Below are 18,987 nucleotides of genomic sequence, written 5' to 3' on the forward strand. Positions count from 1 at the left end.
TACTCTATGTATAAACACTTCATAGCATAATTGCATAACAAATCATCATATTTTCGTACGAGCTATTTTTTACCTGAATATTTCAGATGTTTGCTAATAACTTCCCAGAACAACCTAATTTCCCTATGTTATAATTGTGTTTTTGCTATATAAACGACCCAGCTATTCCTATTGCTTAGTATTCTTATACGATGACACTCGACAAGACCCCAAAATCAGAACACGTTGAACAGGAATGAAATTGTATTCAAAATAACAATAATAAGTGGACAGCAATCCGCAATCAGCAATCAATAGTTTAAATATCGTTCATATATTTATAGTATAAGCATAAGAAGCTTATAGATTTTTCTGCAATAATATGCCCGGGCTGATCGGTTTAAAGTTAACCAATCAGCGCGCAGCAACACCATCATGCATAAAACATGCTTAATCCAATCTATATCCCACTAACACCTTAGCAGTTGATATTACTGAGAAGAATGATTGATGTGAGCAAAGCAATTTGTTTACAGATTGCAATTACAGTTCCCAAAAGCATTAACATTCGGATTACAGCCAAAATTCAATATTATAACCTATGGAAATAACTGTTGAACCGTAGTCTGAGAAAAAGATAGTTTGTGCAGGACTTATTAACCATACTTTTTTATTCAGAATCTCCCTTATTTTAAACAAAAACTAATCCACACAAAACTTTGCCATCTACAACGAACCTACTTTAACGCACTAAATCCATTTAAAAGTGTCGGTGTATATCAGAAAACATCGGTGAAAAAGAGGATAACTATCGAAAATGACAGCACTTTAATCAGTTGTCAGTGGTAAGACCTGTTTTTGTCACTTTAATTTCGAAATGGAACACCGATTGATGGCTTTTTAGGCATTCTGTTAAATTTTTAATACCGATTTGTAACAAAATAAGGTGAAACTTACCATAAACGAGTCAATTGTATTGAATGAATTTAGAACCAAGAACTGAGAACTGACTGCAATATTCTATAGTTTTCTTCTCAGCCAGAAAGAAATCATTTTACAAACCTTATGCCTCGTCGATTTTAATGACAAACATTTAGTTATTTCAGATCGGTTCAGACAGGCCTTTAAAATTTCCTTCTAAAAACCACTTTCGTCATATTAGATACTAATCACAGGTCACAGCATTCATTAAGTATGTATGGAAGATTTTTTCGTTTGCATATATACCCTGCCTTATATTGTTGTAAGTGATTCCGGACCTAATAGAACACTTAATTAACACTGAAAACGAATGGTTAACAGGATATGACGGTAAACAAACCCCCAAAACAAATAGTTCTGTAAATCATCGAAATTTGATCCTAACCTCATAAATTTTCTGGACACATCTAGCTGAAGGCTCTCGGTCATGCATCCTCACCAGATCACGAGTGGACACTGTGCTACGCATCCCGTGCAACTAACAGCTAGTTTGAACCAGATAGCCTTCCATATGTGTCTTCGAACATATTCAACTGTGACTTCTTATATGACTGGGTTGGCATACTTTGATTATAAAGGTGTTACGTGTAAAGGCGTTGTCAAAACCCGAACACTTGTTTCATATATACGTATATTGCGTGCTTTCAACGTATAAGCTTTGTATCTGAAAAGAGCAGGTCACTGCCGCTAGCGCCCAGGGAACCATAGTTTTTGGAAACAAGTTGATGAAATATTTACATTTTACTATCAACTAAATCTTCCAAGGGATTGAAAATTGGACCACCTCACTCAAAGTGCTTTTGAGGCGGCCTTCTTCGGGTTTCGTTCCCGATGGCCAACAGTAGTTCTGTTGGGGAGACTAAGTTTATATATTACATCGATGAAGAAGAAACTCCTTACCTTGTTAAGCTCAACATTGCTCCAGAAAAAGTCACTCTTGGAGATTTCAAGAATGCTCTAAATAGACCGCATTCGAAATTTTTCTTTAAATCATTGGACGATGACTTCGGGTTAGTAATTCCTTGAACATATTCGATGTATTTTCATTATTGTTGTATCTTGATCGCCACTGGGGATTTACGACTTGGTACTTATGCAATATTTTTGTTAATTAATTGATATCGCGAAAAAACTTCGTTGCAAATGCGTATGAACTTTTTGCTACCAATTTATTACGTCTATTTATAGGATAATTAGCGGAAGGAAAATACTTTTCATTACTCATATATATGCTGCATACTGAGGGCCTTTTTAATACCTGCCTGTCCATGGGCAGCAGTCAGTATGACGTCAATAGTTTACTTAACCACTCGTTAATCTATATGAGATGCTGTTATTTTATTGTTACGTAAAATAAGTCCAAAAGAACCAGCCCTTCCACTCATTCTGTAGATATTGTGAAACGATATTTGGATAGGTTAAGTAATTCCCTCTGGATTTTTGTCTTAGACGTGGATTTGTCATGTCTAACGTTAAAGGATAGATTACTGTTTTCCCTGGTTGCTATTTAATATGAGTAAACTTTCAGCGTTGTGCCAATCTTTAATATCCAAGCATATGGTCGCTTACTTAGGGTACCTGTTTATTTTAGGAATTATTTGCTGTACAACATCAGGAAGCGGTCATTTGTATTCAAATTAAATCTCAGCCACCGGTCTGAAATGCCTGTCAGTATATTGAGAATTAGTGTAACAGACAACACATTTCCACTCAGTATATCCAGCATCGTCAGTCTATGAGGCTGTTATGTATTCCCGATGTCAACAAAGCAATCTAAATGAGTGTTCATTCCTTGAAATGTATATGCGAAAAAGTATTAGCTCCCGGGAAAGTCTGTCACGAAGGAAAACAAATATGTTGGAAATAACACCTGATGTGACCGGTTGCAGCTCTTCAGAATGTCTAGTACAACCACGTACCCGTAAAAATGCTTTCAGTAAGATATTTCTTCGCCTTTGAGTAGCATATTACAATAATGCGTTCCGATTGGTAGAGGTAAACACATATTCCGAGCCATGTGATTCCTAGAAATATTTTGTTCTTTTGTTTCACTCGTTCATTTCGTACCATATTCCTTTTTTGATTTTCGTCACTAACATCTCCCTATTGATTTTCTCTCACTGCTTATGTGAAACGTAACGAGTAGGTTCACGTCCAAGCTATGTTTTTTCTAATGCAGTCAGTCACGCTTCCTTGCTGCTTTCTTTGATTTCTTTTAATCCCTAATTTTCTTGTAATTCCTAGGGTTGTTAAGGAGGAAATATTCGAAGATAACGCTCCACTCCCTTGTTTTAATGGCCGTGTTGTTTCTTGGGTATGTATACACATCATATTTGTTAATTTTTTATTTCATTGATGTTTTTGGAGACACTGTATATAGTTATTTCCTCGGTGTTGATATATTTCTTTCATGACAAAGGGAAGTATTCAGACTGGGCAACCTTATCATACCTCACTGTTGGTTAGGAATAAGGAAGAAAGTGGTTATTAAAAGGGTTTATCCAAGCCTGGTATGTGGGAAATCTCAAACCAACTCTTATAACTTGACTTTTCGTAGCATATTCAACCTCCGAATTTACCTCAGTTACCATTTCATGTGGTTTGATACACTCCATCAAGTCATTCTTCGCTCTGTCAAAATTTTGTAGTGTATGAACATAGTGAAGACGTGGGCTATAAGCTTATACACTTGATACAATTAGTAAGATATTTAGACTGTCTGTACTTGCTTTTGTTTGGCAAAAAGTATTCTGACACTACATGAGTGAAAACTTATGTATCTATTGTGCTAGATACCTTATTTTTCACATCTCCAGAACTCCATTCCTAGGTATATTGGTAAGATTGTTAGCATCAGTCAGTCAGTCAGCTACAACGTAGGGCCAGGCACATATATGCATCGGTCCAAGTTGCCATATCTCGTTAGCACAGCAAGATGAACACCGGATTCATAGAAATAGTTAATTTAGTGGTGGTAGTATATAAAAGATAGGTTGTATATAAGGATATAGTATAGGAAGGAAGAAAGTTATGAAGCAATTTTAATCTTAAGGTTTAAGGGAAGATAAAGAGTGTATACACCTACGCCATTATGATCGATTCTGAGCCATGTCGCCTAGAGTCTCCAACCATTGGTTACGATAGTCACGCGGACCCCAACCAGCTAGTCTGCATCTACCAACATGGCTCAGACTAGAAGTTGGTGACTTCAAGCCATGTTTTGGTTTGGCCGCCCCTAACTCTTTTCCAACCTCTAACAGCACTCAAGATTGTTAGCATACCTATCGTAAATGTTACATTTGTGCTGCAACCCTTGGTTCCATTTGATATTAGTTGTTGGTTGACTGTTATGAGAAGTACTCGTTGATTTTTTGGTGCAATCAAATTTTGTAATGCTGCTTTTTATAAGTATCAGAGGATTTCTGATGATAATGGTATCAGTATATATAGAATTCACTGTGCTGCTTTTAAAGGTGTTATAACCAGCGTTATAAGCATGTCTTGTACACTAAGTTACAATTTGACTTTGTTTTTCTGCTCTCCATTTTAGTTGGTGACTACAGATGAAAGTATAGCGTCTGATCCAGGTGTTCTCAGCCCCTCCGTTGAACCAAACACTAGTGTAAATAGTAGTAAATATGATCCTAACCTTGATTTGGAGTCTAATACGCGGTAAGTTTGCTAATATATATATATATATATATATATATATATATATATATATAATTTTAATTAGGTCATAAGTTTTGAATAGTTTAACGACTCATTCCTATCTGCAACTAAGTTGTGACTCAAAAAGTATTTGGTTTTGCACTGTTAGACATAGCCGAATATTTTGCCTATGAATAATAAACTTGAAATTGTCAGCCTACATGTTTACTTGCACTTTTAACTTGATTTCGGTTTTGTAACATGTTAAATTCGACCGTCTCCGTCCTACTTTATGGCAGTGAAACATGGCCGATAAGAGTAGAGGATATTCGTAGGCTACTAGTATTCGATCATAGGTGTCTTCGAAGCATTGCTTGAATATCCTGGGACCACCGGGTAAGTAGTGCAGCTGTTAGGAAACGGGTACTAGGTAAGGATTGCAAATCGATTGATGAAGTAGTGAAACTTCATCAGTTGAGATGTCTGGGACACGTGTTACGTATGCCCAACCACCGACTGCCTCGACGTGCAATGTTTTATGGTGTAGGAGTAGGTTGGAAGAAAGCTAGGGGTGGCCAGACCAAAACGTGGCACAAATCCATGAAGTCACTGACAAGTGGACTGAGCCATACTGGTAGGTGTAGACTACCTGGTTGGGATCCGCGAGATGATAGCAACCGATGGTTAGAGACCTTGAATGACATGGCTCAAAATCGTTCACAATGGCGAAGGTGCATCCACTCTTTGTGTTCTCCTAAATCCCAATCTTCTGAATTCTTCATGTCTATTTTTTCTCTTTCCCAATTTATTTCACTGGATTATAATCCCTGAATAACATCTTCGAACCCTAATCTTTGGGATTACTGCTTATACTCTTACTACTTCTACCACTATGGGATTTGAATCGACAACTGTACCTCTGTGCTAATGTGGTATGTCAACTCGAACTGATGTACGTACGTAAGAAGTTCTACGTTGTGACTGACTGATTGACTGAAATTCGACCGCCAACTTTATTCTGTTTTAAGAGCGTTGATATGGAAACCTACTTAAGTCATAAGTATCTTATGAATCCTTGAGACATCAAATATTTGTCAAGCATAAATTAACAAACACGTAAATTCGTATTCCTCACGACTAATGTGTAATGAATAGAAACTCCGAGATATCCAAAAAAGATATGTAGATTTTCACTGGATTTATGGTCAATCGTTTTTTAGTAGTATGAATGAAGTGATCTGCAAATGATGAGCTCTATTGTTCTCATTTTGTGTTACCATGGGTAGGTACACCTATCACAGTATCTTCATATACTTATACCCAAAAATTAAAAACTAGTGCCGAAATTGTCTATTTACATGCTTAATTCATGAGCTAAAGTGTTACTTCTGTCATAAATCCTAATGCTTCGGCAATACTTGTCGCTAGGATGGTAAATTATGTTTCTTGTGTTTATACTTCAATACTTTCGGCTTAAATTTACACATTTCGATTATGATTTTCGAATTATCTGCTAGTTTTTCGTTATTTATAATAATCTAAATATAAATTAATAAATAATTTTCTATAAAATGTACTTTAAAACTTTTTTAGAAGCAACAACGAATGCAAAGTCAACTCTTGTACACTTCAGTCACATACGACCGCTGCTCCAGCTGATTCTACTTCTGCAAACCTTGGACATGGAGGAAATATTGGACAAAATTACGATACAGAAACGGAATCTGTACATAGTGCTAACCAAGGTCAGTTTTTATTGTCAGTCAATATCTACTTGTTACGTCATTTTCTAATGGTGGATAAACTTTTAACAGGGCAAACCTTTTGTAGATGATTAAAGTTTTATACACAGTACAGTACTGTGAAGATTGTTGAATTTTAATTGAGATTATGAACCGATAAATGTTAGACCTCCCTTGAAAACCCGGAAGCACTGTACGGCTGCTTCGTCCTAGTGTGGGACTTCTCAGCAGTGTGCATTCACGGTCCCGTAAGTGGGACTCAAACCCAGGACCTTCGGTCTCGCGCGCGATCGCTCAACATCTAGACCATTGAGCTGGCATACAACGGTGTTAATGCCTAGCTTCAGCCAACCCACTATATTACGAAACCGTCTATTGTCTTCAATGGGTAACTCCCTAACCCTTGACCCAGTTGAACTACTCGTTTCGGTTTGTAAATGCTACTGTGGTGTGGTCTACTTATATCCATATAAGTAGTATATGGTGTGGGTCAGACATAGAATGTATTTTGGCAGAAGACCGATGAGGAAAGAACTGAAATGAAACGCAAACGTCTGGAAAAATGCATGAGCAATGGAATTAGAGAAGAAACAGTGAAGATTGAAACAATTGGTTGTTAATTTGCAAATTAACTGTTCATTGTTTGGTAATCAGAATTTATTGAGATAGTCTGTAATCTTTGCTTAAATACATTCGATTGTCCCCAACCGGTGTTTTGTTCACTACACTACAACTAGTGATTATTTCTATTGAACACAACTCTTCCTAAATCAGAACTAGAATTGGGCGGGAATAATCTAAATTCTAATTAACCCAGGCAACAAAAGATAGCATTAAAAACATTTGAGTTTATATGAGATCATGAAAGTCTTCTGGTATCTTCTCGATTCGTTCTCTGATACTGATTATTTTGGTAATGGACCAATCAGCGTAATCCAGATGTGTCCGACTTGAAGATACAATAGTCAGGATTCTATCCTGTCACTAATAATGAACATATAACACTTAAGTCACTAGCTCTATTATTACAAGGATTCTAAGGATTATTTACATCTCGTTATTTTGTTGCCTGGATATATTGTCCAACTGATTAATTATTCCTGAACGATTAACTACGTATTATGTTTTATGAAGTGTTAAGTCATAGAGCGTATAATAATTAAATATTGATCACGTATTATCGCGTGGGAGCTTATTCTTCTGCTAACATTATAGTGTCTTATTAAAGAGTATATCTTTATGATACTTGAGCTTGTTACCCTTCGTGGGGGAGCATATGCCGCCCACCAGCACTCCTTACCGAACTCTATCCTGGACAATCCTTCCCAGTTGCTATTTATCCTTTCCATGTCTACTTCCAATTCTCAACGCAGTATATGCTTTGGCGTTCCTCTTTTCTGTTTCCCTTCAGGATTGATAGTTAGTGCTTGCTTTGTGATGCGGTTTGATGACTTCCGCAATGTATATCCTATCCACTTCCAACGCTTTTCCCCAATTTCCCCTTCAGATGGAAGTTGGTTTGTTCTCTCTTAAAATAGGTTGTTCCTGATGGTATCTGACAAACGGACATTGAGTATCTTGCGTTGACAATTGTTTGTAAATACTTGTACTTTTTTGATGATGGTTGTGGTAGTTCTCGAAGATTCAGCTCCATACAGTAGGACTGTCTTGACGTTCGTATTGAAGATTGTGACTTCGATGTTGGTTGATAGTTGTTTTGAGTTCTATATGTTATTCAGCTGTATGAATGCAGTCCTTGCTTTGCCAATACTTGCCATTACGTCTGCATCAGATCCTCCTTGTCCATCGATGATGCTGCCCAGATGGGTGCGTGAAAGTTTTCACCTGTTCCAGAATTTCTCCATCAAGTGTGATTGGGTTGGCATTCTTCGTGTTGTATTTGAAGATGTTGCTTTTTCCCTTGTGTATGTTGAGGCCTACTGACGCAGAGGCTTCCGTTACACTATTTATCTTGACTTTCATTTGTTCGTGTGTATGGGACAGGACTAGGTCATCTTTGAAGTTTAAATCGTCTAGTTGCATGCAAGTTGTCCATTGTATTCCGTATTTCTTTTGAGATGTGAAAGTGTTCATAATCCAGTCAACCACCAGAAGAAAAAGAAAGGGGAAGAATAGACAGCCTTGTGTGACACTGGTCCTCACTTGGAATATGTTAGTCAACTGTCCTCCATACACGACTTTGGAGTTTCGTCTGTCATCTGAATTCCGTATGATGCTGACGATCTCCTCAGGTACACCATAGTGTCGGAGAAGATTCTGTAAGGTTCTCCTCACCACATTGTCAAACGCTTTCCCATAGTTAAGGAAGTTGATGTATAGTGACGAGTTCCATTTATTCGATTGTTCAACAATATTGTTATTTGAGTCTTATACGACCGATGCTTACGAAATCCGGTCTGTTGATCTCGATATTGGACGTCTACTGAACCTTTCATTCTGTTCAACAACACTGGAAAACGTTTCCTGGTATTAGTAGTAGTGTGGTCTGTCTGTAGTACTAGGATATTTCCTCGGTATCTTGATGAGGTATCCTTTTTTCCAGTTCATGTTGTCCCATGATATCTTCATACCAGATGTTTTCCATTCCGACCTTGCCGTTTAGGTCTCCCATCAGGATACTCAGTTTCTTTCCTGGGCACTTCGCTATGATCGATTACAGTCTCTCGTAAAACTGATCTTTATTGTCTTCATTGTTATCATTAGTGAGTGCATAACATTGGATAACAGTCATTGCGATTTCCTCCGTTTTGAAGGATGCTTTGATGAACCTGTGTCCATGAGATTCCCATCCTCTACAAGTGCCTAACATGCTTTTTTGGACAGAATGAAAGCAACTCTCTGGGTGTGTGGATCATTTTCTTCTTCGTGGTCGGAGTACAACACGATCTCTCCCGAATCTAATATTTTCCGTCCAGTGTGGGTCCAATGGGTTTCACTTATTCCGAGTGCTGACTAGTTGTATCTCCTCATTTTTGCAGCTATTCGACTGGTCCACCCAGTCATATACATTGTCCGGACATCCAATGTACCTGTAACAATTGTTGCTCTGGTTGTTATAATGGACATTGGTTTTGTGACTTCTGAAGAATTTCGGCTTCCATCATGAGGCGTCATTTTTCTTCTAAATGTGGATCTCTCAACTCTCAGGGCAGAGTATTAGTGGTCGAAATTGTTTTTTTTCTGGCTAGCGATTTTTTAGCAAGGTTGTTTTCTACAGGATGGGGTTGCTGACCCAATATCCGATTCTCCTCTTTTTCCCGGGATTGGTACCGGCAGTAATCCTGGAAAGAGATACAGGCAGAGCTTGATAGATAGATGAAAGAAGACTGTTAAATCTAGATAAAACAACTATTTCTATTGGGGTTTGCGATTGGCTTACGGCAACTTCTATTTACGAACAATTGAAGAGTTTAATACGAACGAGCATAAAAATGAACTCGAATAGACCGTACATATGCGACATAATACTTCCACAGTTTTCCGCTAATGCAGGAATAAGATGAAGCTTCGAAAAAAAACTTGATATTCCAGCATAATAAGTTAGTATCGTTCGACTCAGTATGTGTAGTAACAAAGGCGTGACTTCCAACTTTCCAGTCAGTCAGCTACAGAGTCGGACCAAGGACATATATGCATCGGTCCAAGTTGCCACACTTCATTAGCACAACAAGATGAACTCCAAATTCATAGAAGCAGTTACTTCAATGGTAGTAAAAAACGATTTCATATAAGGATATAATACAGGGGGAAAATTAGTTTGTAGAAACAAAGGTATAAAATAATTCTAATCTCATGGTGGTTTAAGCGTAGACAAAGGGTGCATACACCTACGCCGTTGTGATCGATTCTGAGCCATGTCACCCAGAGTATCCAACCATTGATTAAGATAGCCGCGTAGACCCCAACCAAATAGTCTGCATCTATCAACATGGTTCAGACTAGAATTTAGTGACTTCAATGACTGATACCGCGTTTTGGTTTGGTCGCCCCCAACTTTCTTCTATCTGTCTCCAACACTAATCAGCAATGCGCTCCGTGGTAATCGGTGCTCAGGCATACGTAACTCTTGGCCCAACCATCTCAGTCGATGAAGATTCACAACCTCATCAACTGATTTACCATCATTCCCTAATACCCTGTGTCTAACCTCACTGTTACTTACCCGGTGATCCCAGCAGATGCGAGCAACATTTCTAAGGCATCTGTGATCAAATACTAGTAATTTACGAGTATCTTCTACTCTTAATGGCCATGTTTCACAGCCGTAAAGTAGAACAGAACGAACTGCTGCGCAGTATACTCGTCCCTTAATTGATAGACGGATATCTCGTCTTCGCCATAGGTGACGTAAGTTGGCAAAAGCCAAACGAGCTTTTTGAATCCGTCCGGAGATCTCGTCAGGCACCAACCCATTAGGGCTGATCAGACTTCCAAGATAAGTGAAGTTGTCGACGCGCCTTGCAGAAAATTGGATTAAACAAAAAGCACTTGCAGGTACCGTTACTAGTAACAAAAACTGATCAATTCCGTGATCGCCTCAGTAAGGACAAACAAAAACACTTAGTGACAGGTAGCATTGTTTGGTATTCACTAAATTATTTTTGGGACATTCAGTTTTCGATGGTATTCATCTCATTATCGGAGAATCAAACTATCATCATGCATCTACCCAGAACTGTCTTACTTTTAGTCAGTAATGGTCTAAATGACTGAGGCTACTTGTTTATTCTGCTCACACTTTCCTATATCACAGGATTGATAAGTACTTTTATTATTAAAATCAGAATACACATTTTCTGTCATCTATCTTTGTCCTATTAATATAATAGATCGCATTGCTCCTCTACGGAATTTTCACAATTATAAATCTAGTAAGTTTCCCATATTTACCTTATTTGTCTTTTATGAAATTGTATCAGTAGTAAAAATAGTGATTTTCTTGTCCATTCTCATTACTATAAGTCTTTGTTAAATGATTCTGCTTTATGCACTCATAGGTTGATAATTTAACGTTGTAGAACCGATTATTTTGTTGAGATGCCCATTTAGAATAATCATAATCTTCCTCACTTCTTAGGTTGACCACTGTAAAATTTTTAGCTTTTTTATTAGATGGATTTTTATCTGAATCACTTCACTGTATTGATTGTTGGCTATTCATCATTTTCTTTTCTTTTATTCAGTATGATGTATTTTACTGATGTATGTGCTCAACAAGTATCCTGAAAAAGCAAAATCTCTCTTAAATGTTTCCTCTCTCAATCGTCTTCAATAACATGTATCTTGTGTTGTTAAAAATGAAGCAAATTGGATTACTGCTTATTTGTTTTAAGTTGTTAGGTTGATCTGGAGTAACTGTACTCTAGTTTAAATGGTTTGGTTTATCCCTTAATGAATTTGTCACTCAACAGGAGCAATATTTAGGTTTATTTATTAGGAATTTTAATCCATCTTACGTTGGTACTTTTGTGGAATAAGCTAATTATTCGCAACTCTGGTATGCAAATAAGAAATTTTATAGACTTTTACTCCTTCCTTCACACATTTGACCTTAGAAGTTCTCGCTTTAAAGTATCAGAAAAATATTCAGCTTGTCAATGTGGTTGTGGATGATTTTAATGGCGAACTCACGTAGTTTATTGAATGACAGTGGTAAAAGTTTCCGGATTATTGTGCTATGTAGTGAAACTTTTTATCTGATACCATGGTGTCTGACAATCTGTTACCACGGAGACTTTCTGTCAATACTCGAACAGTTTTGTTGGTGAACTGTGGCAGCATAGCACAATTCCTGGCCATTCTGACAACGGACCCAATAGAACTATGGACTATGGGTCTTCAGGTTGGGGTCATATGACTAGCAGTGTTTGACTGTCTAGTTTTGCTGCTTTCTGGCACTCAAAGCAGCTCTTAACAAATTTTACGATTTGTTGGTTCATGAACTGTCAGGGGTCAAAACTCCACTCAATAGATTTCATACGATTAAAACACGGGTGATCGCTGTTAAATTAGCATAGGATTTAAGGGTGGAAAGATCTGGGTACAAGTTAACTTTATTCAGGCATAATTCTGTTACTGTTTAGTTTATAGTGGCTACTGTTTCTCTTTATGGAATGTTTTGTACTATTAGGCTTTTGTTTTGAGGGTATAACTAGTATAAAGTCAGTCTTCCTCCTAAAAGCTGGGCTGATGTAAATGATTGTTACAGAAATAAAAATACTCATAAGTTATATTGTTCTGTGTCTGAACTATAGATAGACATACTGAAAAATATACTTTTGTGCCCTGTAATAATATCACTTCACTACTAAACTGCTCATCGACGTTTTTCATTTTCTGCATAGAAAATTCACTAAGAAACAGTGTAAGACATTTATGTGTTGTAAACATACCTGATAATGGGGCCAGTTGGGAGTTTTTCTCACGAAATCAAAACTTTCAAGGTGATTGATCTCAGTGTTGATTGGACCTTCAAATAGAAATATGTGTATCAATATTTGTATTTCTTGAATTGCAGGTCTTGTTTTGTAGTTTAGGTTTACGTTGGCATATGTACATTTTCCACTCAATTCACGAAGACTTTTCTTATTCAATACTTTTTTTTCAAATGCGTGTTGTCCACTGAGTATTTAAAAAAGTTACCTAATTTTTGGAATTTGATTTATATGAGAAACAATCAGAATGATTGAAAAAAACTTATTACTAAAATTTAATAAGAATTTATGAATATACTCTCTTGCAATAGTGGTATATATTCAAAGTCACTTTTCAACTTTTTAAGTTTTCTGTTTCTTTGCATACATGAAATGATCATTGGCGGCATAAATTTAATATGACTGTTCACGCGATATGTTCCTAAGATGTTAACTAAAATTTGTTGGTTAAAATTGTTTTACTTACATGGTCTCACCATTTACGTAATTTTGCTTTAAAAGCTTATTTATCTTCATTTATGTTCTGTGATAGCTTATCAAGTGAATCTTCCGTGATTTTTCCATTGTTCGCCGTTTGCTCAGCGATTTCGCAAAAAATATTACTTTTATTTCATTTTCCTGATTTCGTGCGAATTTCACATTTATGTTTGATTCTAGGTGGTCGACATCACCATACAACGAGTGGTGGTAGTCATATTACTCAACAGACAACCCATAGTGGTTCACGGCATCGCCACTATCGTCATTTACCTAGTTCGAATACCTACGAGGCTCCTTCAATGATGAGTTCTGATTTAGAATCAACTAGCTTCTTAGACTCGGAAGAAGAATCTAGCAGGTCAGTTGCTTTCTGCGTAGGTTTGTGTTTTCTGGTTGCAAATGACTTCATCTAAAGATCCGGTTAAGGTTTTTTTCTTCTGTATAGTAAAGTTTAGATTATGTTGATGTATTTGTTACTAATTGAAGTTTCAAAATCGTTAGTAGATCTAGATAAGCTTATCTGAGTAGTATAGACTAAACTGATGATATATGTTCCAAAAGAACTTTATAGTGTTGTCTTCAGGGTTAATAAATAACTTTTCATTTGATTTTGTAAACCAGATTTTCATCAGTCACTGGAACAACATTATCTTCTCGTCGGTATGGCCGTGCACGTCGCAGACAAAGACGTAGGCGTCCACCACCAATCAGCCGGGTAAGCTTATTCTGTGCAATAATTTTTTTTGTTCGTTTCGTACATTTTATTTCATACTCATTACTCTGCAATCGTCTTAAAATTTGGATTTTTCCACATTTCATTCACTGTTAATGTAACTCTCTCAGGTTCAGGTTTACTGCATTCAATTTTGAGTGACATTTGTAAGTGAGCTTTTTGCAATACCCAGCTGTCTAAATCGGAGTGGGTTGGTGTTCAAACTTAAACACATATGGTTAGAAATCGAATACTTTAACCACTAACCTGTCACTCACTATATTTGAAGTAGATTTAATTGACAATTAACATCGTTAGGGATATCACTCAATGATTAGCCCTCATTGCTAACGGAATTACATGGAGAAGTTTGGAATGTAGACTCTAAGTAATACAGTATAGATGTTGTTATATCACCAAAATAATCTATCGGTAGCCCCGTGCCATTGCTAGTGATTGGAAATAATATATTATTATTATTATTGTTTGTTAGTGCACAAGTTATCCAACTACAATTCCACATTAAAAAATATACTAAAAGTCTCCTTATCTATAAATTATTCTGAATTAGTTATCTAAGTTTGTGGTCGTAACAGCTAATAACATTTTTTTCTCAGTTTCCTGTAATTTAATTTTGGCAATATCTACAAGTTATTCAGAAGACTTACACTTTTATTGTGTTTAATTTTTTATAGGCCTCTTCATTCAGCAGTATTACAGATTCCACCATGTCTTTAAATATTGTTGCAGTTACGTTGAACATGGATGTCGTCAATTTCCTGGGTATCAGTATAGTTGGTCAGTCAAATAAATCTGGAGATGGTGGGATTTATGTAGGTTCTATCATGAAAGGTGGTGCTGTCGCTCAAGATGGACGAATTGAACCTGGGGATATGATTCTGGAAGCAAATGGGATTAGTTTTGAAGAAATGAGTAATGACGATGCAGTTCGCACATTACGAGAGCAAGTTCAGCGTCCTGGGTAAGTTCATACTATTGCTTGTTTTCTTAAATAATGAAATTCAGTGTTTATAACTGAACTGTTTATGCTATTGTTGAGCAGCAATCAAAATTGTCATCTAATTATATAAACTCCCAAGTTATTTGTCCTTGGGACAGGTATCGGATATTGTTCTACAATTTCACTATCTAATTCTCTTAGATAAAATCAAAAAAACTTGTTTCTTATCATCTTAAGATTCATGAAGGGTTGAAGTACGTGTGAAATTATGGTGTATTCTACTTGGAATGCTATCTATCATAAGGACATGTTTTAAAATAGTTGTCATCGGGAACTAACGAAAACAAACTTTAAATCACACAAATAAATAATAACTACCTAAGTAAATAATAGGATTATGTTTTACAAAACGTTAATTATATTATGACTCTCATTTCTCACTTTACAAACATGCCTTACCAGTTATCAAACACGTGTACTATATTTACACCAAACGTATTATATTCTTTGTACACGAAACTTTTATATCCTCAGAGTTATATGTAATGTATTCTGTCTTCGTTATGTGATATATCCGGAGATTTCGTAGGCTTTACTTGCACGAATCATCAAGTCTGCCAATGGTATTTATTACTCTCTTTAGGGTTATGCTCTGTTGACATATACACTACCTGTTCCTTCCAGTGTTGTTTAGTGCATTACTGTTACCCAACTAACGGAAGATATCCTTTTGGGCCATTAATGAAGGAATAAAGACAATTTAGCGAAGATCTTTTCATTTACTGAAGCTATACAATCATATTTATGCTTGTTTGTCAAATATAGTAATTTATTGAAAATCAGAAAGAGATGACATCATAAGATGTTTGAAAATTTCAAGTATCACAAAGAGATTGCTTGATGTTCTGAAGGTTAAATAGATATAGTAAGATGAAAATAGTTTACGGATCAGACATGCGAGTTAGTAATACACCTGATAGATGCTAAGAAGAATGAAAAATAGGATGTTAATAGTAACTAGATAATAATAACGAAGATTTGGAGGTGATAACCACTGAATAAGAAGAACATTGTGCCAAAGAGGACAACAGGCTTCCTTAGCTAGGACTCTAGAATCTTACACCATCGATGTGTGCTGCGTCTCCGAAACGCGCATACAAGATCCGAGTAGTGTCATTCATTTGACCTCACCTAATCAAAATAAAGAACCATCTCCATACACGCTTCGTGTATCTGGAAGCCCGGATGCTGCTTCCCGTGGCCTCACTGGCGTAGGTATAGCATTAAGTCCTAGGGCAGAATTAGCTCTTTTAGACTGGATCCCAGTAGACAGTCGTCTATGCGCTGTCCGACTAAACGGATCAGTAAGGACTCGGAAAGATAGGAAAACTCGTCGTTGCCTCTTCGTCGTCTCTGCCTACTCTCCCACTGACTGCAGCTCAGACGATATAAAAGATGAGTTTTACAGGAAACTTTCTGACCTTCTCCGAAAAGCTAGGCGTTCTGATGTAGTGATAGTGGCTGGTGACTTTAATGCTCAAGTAGGTAAACTAAGTGAAAGGGAAAGACGCCTGGGTGGATCTTATGGTGTCGTGGCTAAAAGAACAGATAGTGGCGACCGTCTGTTGCAGCTATGCTCAGATAACCGCCTATTTCTTGCAAATACTAACTTTAAGCATAAGGAAAAACATGTTTTGACATGGCGACCCCCGAATTCGTCCCAACGTTGAACCCAATTAGATCACATCGCTCTCAGCCACCGATGGAGGGCCTCGATAGAAGACTGTCGCTCATTCTGGAGCACATGTTTAGACTCAGATCATGCTCTAGTGCGAGCACGTATCTGTCTGCGTCTTACTGGACGTAGGAAAGACACTGCAGGGAAGCCTCTAAGGGTTCTACTTAATGATAAGCAAGCTAAGAATATATTTCAGGAACAACTGGAAAAACAGTTAGACAGACATGTAAGTTGTGCCACCCCGAAGCAGCGTGGAATGACATCCGTAAAGCTATAGAAACAGCAGTGATATCCGCTAGTAAGGTAAGCCATAAGGTCAGGGAGAAACAATGGATCTCGGCAGCATCTACCGCACTGGTAGATACTCGAAAACTCATCCCACCTGGCTCTGAACATAACGAAGAAAGGAGTCAGCTTAAGCGAAGGCTAATCAGAAGCCTACGCAATGATCGTGAACAGTGGTGGGTAGCGAAAGCAAGAGAGATGGAAAAGGCAGCGGCAATAGGTAACAGCAGACAGCTATTCAGACTTATTAAAGAAACCGGCATTAGGAACCCAACTATTAGCGAAACTATCTCAGACAAAGATGGGCATATCATTTATTCTCAATCCAGGAGATTGGATCTATGGGCAGAACACTTTAGGGATCAGTTCAACTGGCCTTCAGCCACACTTCAGTTACCCACGATCCCCAGTCGTCCTGAATGGCAAATTGAGGTAAGTCCTCCAACTCTCTAAGAGGTTGAAAAAGCTATAGAAAATCTAAAGCGAGGGAGAGCCGCAGGCCCTGACAGTTTTACCCCTGAGATTTTTAAGGATGGTGGTCCAGTACTAGCAACGAGATTGACTGAGGTCTTAGGTAGAATCTGGGAACTGGACGTAATTCCATCTGACTGGTCCCAATCACTGATTGTGCCAGTCTATAAGAAAGGACAAAAGTCCTCCTGTGACAATCACAGAGGAATCAGTTTGACTAATTTAGTGTCTAAAATATTAGCTTCAGTAATACTTGGACGCCTAACCAAAGCTCGTGGAGAGCAGACTAGAGAAAACCAAGCTGGTTTCCGACCTGGACGTGGTTGCATAGACCAGATATTCACTCTACGTCAGGTCCTAGAACATAGACATACATTCAGACGTCCTACAATAGTAGTATTTCTTGACCTTAAGGCGGCATTTGACTCCGTTGATCGTGAGGTTTTATGGCAGTGTTTGTCAGTGAAAGGAGTACCAAAGAAGTAGATTAACCTCATAAAGGCTCTCTACTCGAACACAACTGGTCGAGTTAGAGCCTATGGCGAACTGTCATCAGAACTGATTACCACAAGTGGCGTTCGTCAGGGCTGTCCACTCTCCCCATTCTTGTTTAACTTTGTCATTGACTTACTTTTAGAGATATCACTTTCATCATCTCAATCTCCTGGAGTTGAACTTTTACCGGGAGATTCACTTGTTGACTTAGAATACGCCGACGACATAGTTTTATTTGGCGAAGACGCTGACAAAATGCAGAGTCTTCTGACCACTATAAGCAACTATGCAGGCATGTTCGGGATGCGATTCTCTCCCTCGAAGTGCAAAATGTTACTTCAGGATTGGGTTGCATCGACACCTGAACTAATGAATGGGAGTGAAATAGTTGAGCTTGTTGACAGCTTCACTTATCTTGGGAGTCTCGTCAGCCCTTGTGGTCTGGTGTGTGACGAAATATCAGTACGGATACAGAAGGCTCGTCCAGCTTTCGCCAACTTGCGTCATTTATGGCGTAGGCGAGATGTCCGTCTAGCAACCAAAGGACGGGTTTACTGTGCATCAGTTCGTTCTGTCCTACTTTATGGCAGTGAAACATGGCCGATAAGAGTAGAGGATATTCATAGGCTGCTAGTGTTCGATCATAGGTGTCTTCGAAGCATTTCTCGTATATCCTGGGACTACCAAGTAAGTAATGCAGTTGTTAGGAAACGGGTAGTAGGTAAGGATGGCAGATCGATTGATGGAGTAGTGAAACTTCATTAGTTGAGATGTCTGGGACACGTGTTACGTATGCCCAACCACCGACTGCCTCGACGTGCAGTTTTATGGTGTAGAAGTAGGTTGGAAGAAAGCTAGGGGCGGCCAGACCGAAACATGGCATAAATCCATGAAGTCGCTGACAAGTGGACTGGGCCGTGTTGGTAGGTGTAGACTACCTGGTTGGGATTCGCGAGATGATAGCAACCGATGGTTAGAGACCTTGAATGACATGGCTCAAAATCGTTTGCAATGGCGAAGATGCATCCACTCTTTGT

At 37.9% G+C, this 18,987-nt stretch overlaps 1 protein-coding gene across 1 annotated transcript; it reads left to right on the top strand.

The window, feature by feature from the left end:
• Window positions 1-1,791: 1,791 nt before the first annotated feature.
• Window positions 1,792-14,986, top strand: Smp_101630 (dishevelled, putative; the record flags this gene model as incomplete). The annotated part of the gene is made up of 7 exons (XM_018799653.1): window positions 1,792-1,970; window positions 3,205-3,274; window positions 4,511-4,632; window positions 6,205-6,356; window positions 13,466-13,646; window positions 13,910-14,003; window positions 14,696-14,986. The coding sequence occupies 7 exons, from the start codon at window positions 1,792-1,794 to the stop codon at window positions 14,984-14,986; spliced, it is 1,089 nt and encodes a 362-aa protein (XP_018646592.1).
• Window positions 14,987-18,987: the final 4,001 nt, after the last annotated feature.

Source organism: Schistosoma mansoni (assembly GCF_000237925.1).
Source record: "Schistosoma mansoni, WGS project CABG00000000 data, supercontig 0144, strain Puerto Rico, whole genome shotgun sequence".
NCBI lineage: Eukaryota > Metazoa > Platyhelminthes > Trematoda > Strigeidida > Schistosomatidae > Schistosoma > Schistosoma mansoni.